At 36.3% G+C, this 14,125-nt stretch overlaps 1 protein-coding gene across 1 annotated transcript; it reads left to right on the top strand.

Annotated features, from left to right (window-relative positions):
* Nucleotides 1–2,701: 2,701 nt before the first annotated feature.
* Nucleotides 2,702–13,669, top strand: cacfd1 (calcium channel flower domain containing 1). The gene is made up of 5 exons (XM_014006606.1): nt 2,702–3,256; nt 5,847–5,919; nt 6,487–6,612; nt 7,562–7,669; nt 8,021–13,669. Exons 1-5 carry the CDS (start codon nt 3,145–3,147, stop codon nt 8,109–8,111), a joined length of 510 nt encoding a protein of 169 aa, XP_013862060.1. The 5' UTR covers nt 2,702–3,144; the 3' UTR covers nt 8,112–13,669.
* The last annotated feature ends 456 nt before the right edge of the window (nt 13,670–14,125 follow it).

Below are 14,125 nucleotides of genomic sequence, written 5' to 3'. Positions count from 1 at the left end.
TGTATTTTTAATGTATATTAACGACAAGTTTTATACTTCTGTCATTTTGTGATGTCACAAGCCATACGACAACCCACCGGAACCTGCGTTCAGCCCCTTACCTAGCAACCCCCGGGTGAGACTCCACCTCCACAGTATAAAGAGCCGTCATGGTGTTGTGCAATGCGCAGCTCATTTTACAACAAGCCTCCTATAGAACAATGGGTAGAGTGTTGGACCAGAGTGGGAAACCAGGGTTTGAGACCAGCACGGACACAATTTAATTATTTATTTATTTTCATTCGTTATGAACACGTTTTCTCATGTACCTCTATTGTTTAGCTTATTAAAGCCTTGTTAAAGCTTATTTGTTTGAGTTTCTGAGATATTTTGACCGCTGCTGCTCCCTGCTCTGGTAACAGCATGCAGAGTGAGTGCAGAGCAGAGGAGGGGGAGAAAAAAAAGAAGCTGTGACCACGACTCTGCCTCTGGGTCTCATATGGTTGTACAACGGAGCTTCTGCTATTATTAGCCATGCTAACGTAAACGCTGGCTTTGGAGGGCGGAGTTAATGTCAACAGATTTTTGGAGGGCGTTACCAACAGAGCTCATTAACATAAACAGCTTTTCTGAACAGATGTCAGAGCAGGCAGAACTAGAAAATGGGAAATTTTATTATCTGAGAATTATTTTGTGCATTAAATTGAATGAACATGGTCTGGATAGCCCACAGATATACCATAAAATTTCTAGGACCCATAATTGGTCTCCTTTAAGTGTTATCAGCTGTGTTACTGTGTTTATATTTATTCAGAAGAAGGGTTGTTGCACCGCCACTGGGGCTGTGTATTGGCAAGAATTTGGCGATACGATACATATCATAACAGAGGGGTCACGATACGATATATCCCGATATATTGCGATACTGTAAGCAAGGCGATATATTGCGATTTTTTTGTCCAAAAATTCTATTAAATAGAAACCTCTTACTGGAAAAAAAAAAGAAAAGAAAAGCTAATGTTTAATTACAATGCTAATGCTACCCTTACTCTCTGGCACTCAAGAGGTAGAGGAGCCAAATGTCTGGCTCACTGCTGCCAAGGAGTGGTCAGAGGCTGAACTACAACATAAAAATGAACGGTTGGCAAGAAGGTTGACATTTTAAACCTTAATTAAAAATCGATACAGGGCTTTAGAATATCGATACAGTATCGGGAAATGAAATATCGCGATATTTCAGAGTATCAATATTTTCTTACACCCCTAACCGCTACCCCCCACCCCCCTGATGCGGTTCTGTAAAGACACATTTTAAAACGTCTCCAAACTTCGTTTAATGCATAATTTAAGTTGGTTTTTAGTTTGTGATCTTCATATTAATATTGCAGTGTTATACAACAGCATTAAAAGCCAATTTAACTTAATCTAATAAATTTATGTCGTTAAAATGTAATTCCAGTTCAAACAGAATAACCTATTGTCAACATAATTATGTTGAAAAGCTGCTGCATTATCTAAATAAAAGTCCTACATTCACATACTTTGTGTGTGTGAATGTGTGTACATGTGTGTTTTGTTGTAAATTTTAAGTTAAATGTGAATTCATATTTATGAATATGTTGAGTGACTTTTTTCACAAAATGTTTCTTTGTCAAGAGAAAAATGTTTCATACAGCTATAACACGGCTTCTCCCCCCTCTCCCTCCCCAAGCAGCTTTTCGGTGGTGAACTCTGCAGTAGTGTAAGGCCTCCTCCCAGGTTTTACTCTCTGTGATCAGGATCTCTTTATCTGTCAGGAGAGTCAAGATGAAGAATCAAACCAACTGATTTGTTTCCAGTCTTCATTGTGAGCTAAGATTCATACAGCACAGCATGGGATCTACTTCATGAAAGTGATGGTGAGCCCTTTGTGATTGCTAAAGCCTTCAGAGATAAATTACATGCCTGGCCAAAGTTACTGCCAAAAGAGAGTATTGAGCTGAGAAAGTTTGTAGATTTCATACACAGTGTAGCTCATGGCTGCAAGAGGAATAACCGAGACAAAAGAAATGTTTCTACATTGTTACTGATATATTTTTATAACATGATATAATAACTGTCTGTTTCAGTCCACTGATCAGGTCTGTATGATTCTGTCTGCAGTAACTGAGCTTCCAGCCAGCTCTTCATTTGTTCAATATAATGGGATTTATGAGACACGTTTCTTTCTATAGCTGATTTTTGTTGTTTACATGGGTCTTTTTAGGAAAGTATTCAAACATGTGCTGTGTGGTTTATTTTTTATGGTTTTTCATTTAGTTATTTTTAGGGTTAAAAACATGAGACATTTAAAGTAATATGCAATAAATGTAAAAGTAAAGCACAGCATTTTTTATCTCATAACAGAGAAAAAAATATTTTCTTTGAACAAGACACATCTCCCCACATGATACACTACATGGCCAAAAAAAAAGTCACTGATATTTTGCCTTTAGCTTTAATTATGACACACTTTCTCTGTGGCATTGTTTGGATAAGCTTCTGCAATGTCACATGCTTTATTTCCATCCAGTGTTGTTTTAATTTTTCACCATGATCTTTCATTGATGATGTCTGACCGCTGAACCACTCGTTCATAACTCCAGCCCCATGAATCCTGTCATCTTGGAATACGGCCGTGCCATCAGGGAAGAAACGTAAACAAACCGTGACGTAATTTGAATCCTACCCACAATGCACCGCGTTGATTGGCAGATTTTCCCCACAGTGAAAACAGCGGAGCTCCTGTTTTTTTTTATTTCATTTTTTTATTTTTTGACAGAAATTGGATTAATTAACTGGTAGGAACTGTTTGGGAGCTTTTTAATGAGTCATATGCCCGGATAAAAGCTGAGAACACGCGCCGCGGTGATATCCTCTCCCGGCGGTAGCTTCGGACCGTCGGCTAGCCGGTTAGCTGGTCCCGAGTGACGGGGAGAAAGAAGCCCTGCTGTGTGGGAGGGTGCTAGCGTTGGGACCTTAGGCAGCTGATGCTAAACTCAAAGGAAAGGTGGGCCATTTAAAAAGCCAGTAAGTCGAAATTACATTTGTTTATTTTTTGTTGAAGTAAGCTAGTTAGCGCTTTGCTGCTGCTAACGAACTTGAGCATCTGGGAGTAACTTTAGCAAACGTAGCTAGAAAAAAAAGATGAGCACCGAAGAGACAGCAGCGTCCAACAAACCTGCTCCTCCTGATGATGATGGCATGACCTGGTGGTACAGGTGGCTCTGCAAAATAGCTGGCGTTTTGGGAGGAATATGTAAGTACATATCAAGTCTACTTAGTCCTTTAAAATGAACACATAAAAGCCTAAATCACGTTTTAGCTTGTGTAAAATCAGTTACAGACATGTCCATATACAAAGTCACTAATTTGTCTGAACTCTTATTTTTTTGTTTGAAACAATTACACAATAAAAATATTATCAGGAGGTAATTATAAAGCTTGTGTAAATAATCCACTGTTGTCGCTCATTGTTCCCTGACTGCAGCAGTCTGTTGGGCACCGCCTGCTTACCAGGCAGCCTCACCCAACTTACCAAATTAATATGACTTTAACATTTTAGAGAAACACATATTCAGTGTGACACAGATGTGATTGTGAGGTGCTGGCTCTGCAGTTTCCCATCCTGTTCTATTCAGTGACACTAGAGTCCCTGGATCACATTAACTGCTGCATTATTAAAAGGCCTGGTTGGTGGAAAGGAGCAGGATACACACATGCGGTGTGGTTTTTCCAGTGTTTGTGAGCTTGCCTGGTGAAACGCTTGTTGCAGAGTTCATTTTATTAATGTTTTATCTTACTCTGGAGTTTATTGTCATCTGGTGTTGATTCTCAAGTAGAAAGGCTCAACCATGATAAATATTTTCTTAAGTGTTGCCTTTCTATACATCAAAGTGCTTAACACACATTTACACATTCCTACAGCACTCTGTTACATCTCTACAAAACTAATCTGAATACACACCTTCATACATACGCTAATGGGGTACTTCAGAGACAAGGAGTGGTTCAGTGTTTCAACCAAGCCACAAATACAGCCGTCCACAAATTACAGCTACATAGCAAAGATGCACCGATTGCAAATTTCTTGCCCAACTTTGATTTCTGACCCATTCCGGTTCTTTCTGAGAACTGTAGAGGAAAATATTAAATCATTCTTGTGTTATTTTTGGAAAAATTCCCCAGTGTTTATACAACAACAGTGGAAGAGGAAAAAAAAACCCATCTAAAATAGAGTACCGTACTATATGTCAATGTCATGGAAAATCTAGTAAAAATATATTCTGGCAGCCATGTTCTGGACTTAATGCCTCAGTGAAAGGCCCCTTCATTCATGACTTGTCGGAGTATTCAGATGTCACTTTGCCTTTTCTTGCTGAAATAAAATGGTGTTCAGTGATGTTTGACTCATTGTGTATATTGGAAAAAATACACACAACTCAAGCAGAAACACCTTTGTAAATTGTACAACACATTACTACATGTTTGCATTTATGCAGCTTTTTACGTATGTTATGTTTTGACAAATAAATGTGTTTTGATGACATCCTTTGGTGGTGCAGTTTTGTATGGAGTTAATGTAAACTAAATGTTAGTTGATTGTTTTGAAATAAATGCAATGTGTTAAATATGCTAAATCACACATTCTGCCTCTAATTCCCACATCATTATTGTTAACTAGTGGTGTAAGAAAATATCGATACACTGAAATATCGCGATATTTCATTTCCCAATACTGTATCAAGATTCTAAAGCCCTGTATCGATTTTTTTATTAAGGTTTAAAATGTCAACTTTCCTGCCAGCCGTTCATTTTTATGTTGTAGTTCAGCCTCTGACCACTAGTTGGCAGCAGTGAGCCAGCTATTTGGTTACTCTACCTCTTGAGGTAGAGGCTTTTGTTAAGTGTTGGGTGATCATTTGTAAATTAATATTAAAAACTAAAAGCTGCAAAAAATATATTTTAAAACTATGGTTTTTATTGGCAAATTTAATCCAATAATTGAAAACATGGATGAAATATGAAACAAATAAAATAAAATGCATACAAAGCAGAACACAGCTAAATGTATCAAAAGTATGTCTATGTAATATAACAATTTTCTGAGACAATGAATTTTGGTTTTTCATTTTTTTTCCTAGTAAGAAGTTTTTGTTTAATAGAATTTTTGGACAAAAAATCGCAATATAACACACTATTGCTTACAGTATCGCAATATATCGGGATATATCGTATCGTGACCCCTCTGTCATGATATGAATCGTATCACCAAATTCTTGCCAATACACAGCCCTGTTGTTAACCCGGCTGTTTTTACTGTTTCTGCACAACTTCTGAACACAAGTCAAGTCTAGTGTTCTGCTCACCTCCGTGCTTATTATTCTTACTGCTACTAAGTCTCATTTATACTGCGGTCTCCAATTGTTTGTAAATAACATCTTAATATGTTTTAGAGTGGAACGACAATTCATGAAAGAGTATCAAAGTGTTTAAAACAAATCGTAAACATGGCAAAAGCTGTACAATAATGTGCTCCGAACTATCCATTTTTTCCTAAATGATCATGTGAAACATGTAAATTAAAAAAAACTGCCAGTTTTCAGTACTTTGTCTGATATTTTATCAATATATTTTAAATACATTGATTAGCATGTACAGAACATGTCATCTAATAAGTTTTTTTTTTTTTTTTTGTTATCGATACAAATACAATGATAGGTTTACCATAAATGTCACATATTACTATCTGTCGGTGAGGTTGTATGTTTTAAATAAGCTGTGGCCTGCCATCTGTTTTATCATAACAGGCGTTTTGTTTTGTCTTTTTGTTTTTACTAAACTTGCAGCCTGTGCTGTCTCAGGAGTGTGGAACTGTGTCACTGTGAACCCTTTAAACATCGCTGCCGGGGTGTGGATGGTGTAAGTCTCTTAAACTGTGACTCTGTGTTATTGATCATTCAGATAGGTTTGCACTGTTGTTGCTTCAGTACAGCAAACACTAAAGATTCTGCTCTGTGCTGTAAAGAATTAGATTTATTGTAATTCTCACTGTGGTTCAGAAGAGAGGACAGTGGGTACGTAATGTATTCAGAACACTTTAAAGTTTTCACTCTGTTTCATTGCAGCCATTTGCTAAAATCAAAAAGTTTATTTTATTTCTCTTTAACGTACACTCGGCTTCCCATCTTGACAGAAAAAAAAAACAAATGTAGAAAGTTTTGCACACTCATATTTAACTCACATGCTGTCCATTTCCTTCTGATCCTCCTTGAGATATTTCTGTTCATTGGAGTCCAGCTGTGTTTAATTAAACTGACTGGGCTTGATTAGGAAAGGCACACACCTGCATGTCTTCTACTTTGCTAAATGTTCTGTGTAAAAATATAATGCTTTATTTATCAGCCAGTGTAATGTTTTTTTCTGGAGATGAACGTGGACAGAATGATTCATTGCTGAGTTTGTGTCCCCGCCTCCTCCTGTCTCCAGGTTGAATGCCTTCGTGCTCTTCCTTTGTGAGGTCCCGTTCTGTTGCCAGTTCGTAGAGTTTGCTAATGCAGTGGCGGCCCGGGCAGACAAACTCAAACCCTGGCAGAAAGCCTTCTTCTACTGCGGGTGAGGGGAGGAGAAAATAAAATCTGTATTAATGAAAACTGATCTGTTTCAATCTGGGAATTTCTGATTACCATTTAGATCACATGTGTCAAACACAAGGCCCGCGGGCCAAATGTGGCCTGCCGGTGACTCTTTGTTTTTAAACTTAACATGAAATTTGTTTCTTATATCAATGGTAAACTTTAAATTTATGGTTAAATGCAACACAATTAATTTAATAAAAATAAATGAAATAAAAATAAATTTAAAAAAATCCTGTCCCTGAGCTGTTGGTTTGAAGTAACTGAGCAATTTAGTTGGATAGCACAGTACTAATGTCTGAAAATAAGCTGCTTTAAAGTCACCATCAAACATAAAACTAAATCTGCCATAATGCAGCTACTCACTAGAAACTCATCAGTAAAACTTTTTTTTTGTTTTACTTTAATAATATTTATGTATTTATTACAGATTTAGTCAGTCATACACTTAGTTCTTATCAGTGTTTAACTGAGCAATTTAGTTGGATAGCACAGTACTAATGTCTGAAAATAAGCTGCTTTAAAGTCACCATCAAACATAAAAGTAAATCTGCCATAATACAGCTACTCACTAGAAACTCATCAGTAAAACTTTATTTGTTTTACTTTTAATAATATTTCTGTATTTATTACGTATTTAGTCAGTCATACACTTAGCGTTTTTTAAACACTTATCAGTATTTAAAAGAGGACGTGCTAAAACTCTGTTTAGTCAAAGTAAAACATGAAACATCAAAGTTTATTACAAGTGGCCCTTCGAGGGCCACCATAACGATCATGTGGCCCTCGGTGAAAATGAGTTTGACACCCCTGATTTAGATTAAGTGTGATTATTTATAGTTTGGTAATGACTTCACCAAATTTTAGTTGCCACTTTGGCATCATAGTTAGTTAGTTAGTTAGTTAGTTAATGTGTTTGTTTGTTTCAGGATGGCACTGTTTCCCATCTTCTTGAGTTTTTCCTTCACTACCTTGTTTGGAAATGCCATCGCCTTTGCCACAGGAGTCCTGTACGGCCTCGCGTCCTTAGGCAAAAAGTGAGAAGCTTTCTGTAATTTATCAACATTTAAAAGTACAAACTGTTATTATTATCGCTCATTCTTCTTCATGTTTTCTTCCCTTAAACCTCATTAAAACAGGCTCCTATATTAAACACAGTTTACATCTTAATCAGTTAACACAATTAATGTTTTATGTCTTTGTTCTGAATAATTTTTGACAAGCTGTTGTGTGTGTGTGTGTGTGTGTGTGTGTGTGTGTGTGATAACCGTACTACTGATGCACCTTTTTGTTCTGCTTCTTTGTGTCTCCTAAACTTTTTTTTAATTATTTTTTTACTTAACCTTCCTTTTATTTTGCATCCGGTCGTCCTTTTCTTTCTCTCTCAGGGGGGACGCTGTGACTTACGCCCGACTGCAGCATCAGAAACAGGGGGATGAAGAGAGGATGGCAGGAACAGCAAATGGAGCTCCAGAGTGAGGAACACATCCTCTTCTCACTTTTTTTTCTTTCCTCCGTTCTGAAACTTGGGATCTCCCCCGCCCGCCGTTGTCCCTCCATCCTACCTCCTCTTTCAGTTACACTACAGAGCAGTTTCAATGTTTATTTATTGATTTGTTGCACTTTAATTGAAATCAACTCATTGTTCGGTACCCTGACAGGATTCATCACACTGGCACTATATTTTACAGTATTTTTTAAAAATATTTTTAAGTCTTTTGATTGGTCAGACTTGTTTCTGTTTATTATTAGCTGCAGTTATCAGCCTTAAACCTTTTTATTTTCTGCTAAAACTGGACTGTGTTGCTCCGAAGCCTTTTGGGAAAATTGAGAATTCACACGACTGACTTGAGCTTACTGTGATTCAGAGCTGTGTGGCGGTGGGAGTGCAGCGCATAATGATGAGATCAGACTTGCTGTTGTTGTACTTTTAGTAGCATGTTCCAGTTTAGTTCATTAGCCATCCAGTCAGAGTGGGTGGAAATGTTGCATTGACAGCAAAACACACCAGCAGAAACAGAGGCACATTTTATGCATTTAATGATGTAGCTGAAGGGCAGCAAGTGTCACAAAACAGGACACAACTATATATTTACAAGAGTTACTGATTTATTGTAGTGTTGATTTCCAAACTGTAAAAATTCAGTTTTACCGGAGTAAAAGGATAGCTAATGTATTGTTGGTGGTTTAAAATGATTTTATCTTATATACTCGTGCCACAGAGTGCTTCAGAGGTCTGATCGCAAAGTCTTAAAGTTTGACATTAATTCAACATTTCAGTTAGGCTCTGAATAATACAGGGACCTCTGGGGGCCACAGTAGAAATAACATTTGAAGGCTTAAGAATCAGTTTGCTTACTTTATGATGTTGTGTACAAAGATTCAGGATCCATATTCTAAGTTCAGGATTTTTTGACAGATGTTCTGGGATCACTAAACAAATCATCAAACCAATAAAACAAACATCACTTCCTCAACTGCAGAAAAGTAGACATTTTACTACATTTTATTCTATTCAAAACTGTTGAACTTTCATAAAGTACAGCACAGATTGTAATTTTCTAAAATATACAAACTGCTGTGTTTCTGATTAAACTGGTGACATTGGATAATTTCTTTTTTAATCTTGTGGCCGCGTGATAATTTTGAGCACCACATCTCTTTGTGAGAGATACAGATGTTGTTGGAGTCATATTTTGATTTGATTTAATGATTTATTCCAGACATGTCAAATCATCGAATCTATATAACTCAATATACCCTTTCCCATATCTACAAACAAAAAATAAATAAATAAAACCACTTGGACTAATTACACATAAATAAATAAACCCAAAATAATAAACACCTGATGTGCACACACCTATCTGTGTACACATACCCTAATACCTGCACTCACATAAAGCACATAAATCCCATTAACATGTCTGAAAAGGGGTAGGAAGAATTAAAACTTATTTAATCCTACCCCTATTCACCATTTCATCTGATTTTCAGAGTATTATCAGTTTGTGATGAAAACAAAACGAACAACAAAAACAAATAAAGTAATACACAAGGTAATCCAATATTATTCTAATACTAAATTTCAAGTTAGATACTTCTTGATATTTTAGCTTGCACATACTGAATATGAGGTTTCCAGCAGATCTTCTGGTCAATCACCACACCCAGAAGCTTAATTTCATTAACTCTGTCCACATATACATCCTCAAATTCTATTTTAAAATCACTATTTCCTTTATGATTTCCAAACAACATAATTTTAGTTTTATCCAAATTTAATGATAATTTATTTTTATCAAACCACTTTTTTAATTTATTTAATTCTGAGGTGATTACCTTCACAAGCTGCTGTAAATCCTCCCCCTCACAGAAAATATTTGTATCGTCCACAAAGAGAACAAATTTGAATGCTTTAGAGACTTTGCATATATCATTTATATATAAAATATAGAGTTTAGGTCCCAACACTGACCCCTGGGTCAAAGTATTTTAAATACTTATTTTTGTTTTGAACTGTTCAAACGTAGCTTAACCTACACTTATTATTATCATGATTTGGTGTATAATAATATAAATGGTTCATCATTCGTAGTAAGCTATTTATGAGATGATAATGAACATACTAGCAGCCAAGGCTCATTGTGAGAGAGGAGCCTGTTTTTAAGTGTTGAGCTTCAATAAAAGAAATTTAACGCTTTTTGGGTGAATAAAACTCCAGCTGTTACCTATGTTTTATAGCTGCAACATATAATTCTAAGAATTATGTAATTTATTCTTATATTAAAATAAACCTAATTCAGATTTGTCCACAAGCAGCAGTCTCTACATGGATGTGACTAATAATTATCTCATGGCCATGACACAATTGTCCCGTGGTCACGTGTTATTATCGCGTGGTGACACGCTAAAGTTTTTTACTATCCAATGTCACCGGACCGGCTCCGTAGAAAACAGGCAATATGTTGATGTTTTTGAATATTGCATCCTCATCCTGCAGTTTGTAAATGATTTCTAACCTCTTGTCTAAACTGAAAACAAAACACAGCACCTGCTGCTCATATATCACTCTGAAAATGTACGAATGATTTCCTAAACTGTTTAAATTGATTCTTATGGCTTCAGGTTTTACTTTAACCCATGACCACTAGAAGTCTTTGTAGAAAACAGCCATTGAGTCTTTATAAAATCAGTTTTTAAAGGGAACTGTTCGGGACATCCACCTGAATGACTGTTAGACCTTAAATGTAACAAAAATCTCTTTAAACAGTGGATCTTTTTTGTTCTCGTTAAAATAACAGAACAGACTTTCCTTGAATATCTATTAAACCTTTCACCAGATCATTTCTAACATTTTTGTTGCATCTCAAAGCTTCCTGTAGTTTAGGGCGTTAAAAAAATGGTAAAACAGGAAGAAAAAAAATCCATTAATACCTGCAGGTTTATAAGAGCTGTTTAATCCAAATGACTAAAACAACTGATTAGTTTTTAAATGATTTCATGACAAATATTTGGTTTGTGTTTTTGTTTTGTTTTGTTTTAAAGGAAAACGTGACTTTAAATTATTTACCTAAACTACCAATGTGTAAAAACCTCAAGTGATTCCTTACTGTTTTGTTTGTGTTACTTTATGATCAGAGGGGAAGTCTTTTCATTTTTTTCAATTAGTTTTTGACTTTACAGCTTTTGGTTAAATATCTTTAAACATTTCCATTTTTACAGATTCTCCTCTAAATGTGTAATCATGAGTTAATAAAACAGGTATTCAGAAAAGTTATTTTTTTGGTACTACATTATAAACAACCCTGAGCTGCAATTTAAGGGCATTTGTGAACATTTAGAGGCAAAAGGGAGATTTTTAAAACGTGAATGTATTTGATACACCCAAAAAAGGAAACGTACTGATCTTTGTTCTTGGGTCTGGACCTTTTTTATTTGTGACCTTTTCAGTGCATTTGAAGCATCTTGCACTAACTTTCAGGTAACATTCAGTGCACAGCTCAATTTGCTTCTATTTATTTATTTATTTTTACAAACAGATTGTGTCAGAAGGAACTAGATTGTGGACTCATTTGTAAAAGATTGTAATGTTTCTGAAAAAAAAGTGGTTTGCTGAGTGTAATAAAATACAGTTTGTCCAGGGTAAGTGTCTTGATTCAGGAACGAATAGGTCTGTATTCAACACTAATTAAAGCCATGCTCTACCTTTATGTCAACACTGTGCAGTGGTCAGTTGTACAATTAGTATTTTTTAAACGCCTTTCTTCTGTTGCATCATCAAAATTGATGCTTTTGAAATAACTGTTTGCACATGATATATTTATTTCAGTGCTCTCAGGTATTGTAGTGCGGGTATAATCGTGAAACGATTGTATGACATGAGCCCACTGAAAGCATTTACGATGCATTTAAAACTCGCACCCACACAGCACTGGTAAGCATTGAAGCTCCACAGTTCGAAATTATTCACTTGTGCGTTCTCCCAGGTTTGTTGCCTTTTGACGTGGAATTTAAAAAGGATTTTGGATAGTTTGTCAATTTTATTTACAAAACCATATTACCGCTTGGACGGAGCGTAGCATATTTTTTATTTTAAAACAAAAGACAAAACATTTTTGTGTAAAAGTATTAACCCTCAAAATAGATTATAGAGCCACTTTTTTTCTTTTTGGCATCAGAACAAGTAGAGGTGATGCGGTTAGGAGAGTCGTCTTGTGTAGATTACCGGTTCGATCCCCCGTTCAAGCCGTCTCAGTCGTCGTATCCTCGGGCAAGACACTTCATCCATCTTGCCAAGTGATGGTGGTCACACAACTTGGCATGGTTGTAGCTTACAACCATCAGTGTGTGAAGAATTAAAGTCTGAAGAGCTTTGGAGTCCATAAGGACTTGATAAAGTGCTGCGAAAGTTCAAATCATTTACCAAAACTAAACTCTTTCATAAGACTGGGACTCGGACATGTTCTGACCACCTCAGTGCGTCTTCTGAAGGATTAACCATTAGGGATATAAATCACCAGCTTTGTCATGATACAATGTTATGTTGATTGGTTTTGATGACAGTATGTTTCTCAGTATCACAGTCTGTCATGATACAATTTTGAGTTGATTCAATTCACAATTCTGCGATCCATGCCCATCTAACACCATCGTGTTAGATGGGCATATGATGACAATATGGATCAAGGTTTTGCCTTGATGTAATTAATCCTTTAACCAATATATTGGTGTAAATTGATGTATTGTTAATCAGTACTTTGTTCTGCTCTGCCTCTTTTGGTTGTGCTCTGCCCGCTTCACTTCTAAACGTTTCTGCGTAGGAAGGACCGGCTTTATCTGTGGTTTATGAACAGTCAGAGGGAGCTTAAAGACGGGCTGGTCTGTGTGGCCATTTCGCAGAATAGTTGAATAAAAGGAGTACCACACAGCATGATGCTGCCACCACCGTGCTTCATTGTGGAGATGGTCTCAGTTTTGATAGGTGTCCATCTTTGTGCCAGCTGTCCTTGATGACCAAAACCATTTCAGTTTGTCTCATCTGACCACAAAGTCGACTTCCACATGTTTGGAAATACCTCACATTGGAGCCTCCTCAATCTGTGCTGCTTCAACTTATGGACAGATCCTTCTATCTCTCCATCGAGATCTTTGGCCTTTTGGTTTATTTTCCGATTCACACCTTCATTAATCAGGCAGGAGTATCTTCTTATATTTTTTAATAATCAAACTGAACATCTCTTTAAATTCTAGGTTATAAGGCAACAAATCAACACAGTGAATGTTTTTGCAACAGACTGTACTTCTCTATTTAAAAGTTAGAATAATACATTACACAACCCTCCATTACTCTTTTCCTTCTCCACAACCGTTCTTTCAAATGTTGATTTTATTTAGTTGCAGCCACATGGATTCTGAACGGACTGGGTTTTTTGCACCTGTAGATGGTTACTGTATGATGTGTGTTCAGGTTGTGTTGTGATGTGAATTCTCATTCTGTTTTGAATTTGTGAATTAAACAAAACTTGCTACTACCACCACAGTGTTTGTTTCCCTCGGGTCGTATAAAGCCTCCCTGATGCAAACTCTGCGGCTGAAACAATCAATGTTCAGTATTGATGGTTGGGGTGGAATATCCTGTACAGAGAAAAGACTTCTACAGTTTTCTATCATACATTTGTATCCCTTTATCTAATTACGCAGTTACAGTGAGGGAAATAAGTGTTTCATCCCTTGCTGAATTTGCAAGTTTGCCCACTTACAAAGACATGAATAGTCTATAATTCTGAGGGTAGACTAATTTTAACAGTAAGAGAAAGTGTGTGTGTGTGTGTGTGTGTGTATACAGTATATGTACATATACAGTGGATAAAATAAGTATTGAACAATTCACCATTTTTCCCAGTAAATATATTACTAAAGTTGCTAGTGACATGAAATTTTCACCAGATGTCGGTAACAACCCAAGTGATCCATACATACAAAGAAATCAA

The sequence above is a fragment of the Austrofundulus limnaeus genome, unplaced genomic scaffold (assembly GCF_001266775.1).
Source record: "Austrofundulus limnaeus strain Quisiro unplaced genomic scaffold, Austrofundulus_limnaeus-1.0 Scaffold36, whole genome shotgun sequence".
Taxonomy (NCBI): Eukaryota; Metazoa; Chordata; class Actinopteri; order Cyprinodontiformes; family Rivulidae; genus Austrofundulus; species Austrofundulus limnaeus.
Note: the sequence above shows the minus strand (reverse complement) of the source record. Positions and strands in the feature narration are given on the sequence as shown.

Bases quoted from the DNA above. Each gene is read 5' to 3' on its own strand.
- cacfd1 (XM_014006606.1), top strand. From the start codon at position 3,145: ATGAGCACCGAAGAGACAGCAGCGTCCAACAAACCTGCTCCTCCTGAT. The intron at 6,613-7,561 runs GTGAGGGGAGGA...TGTTTGTTTCAG, and splicing joins AAAGCCTTCTTCTACTGCGG to GATGGCACTGTTTCCCATCT. The intron at 7,670-8,020 runs GTGAGAAGCTTT...TTTCTCTCTCAG, and splicing joins CTCGCGTCCTTAGGCAAAAA to GGGGGACGCTGTGACTTACG.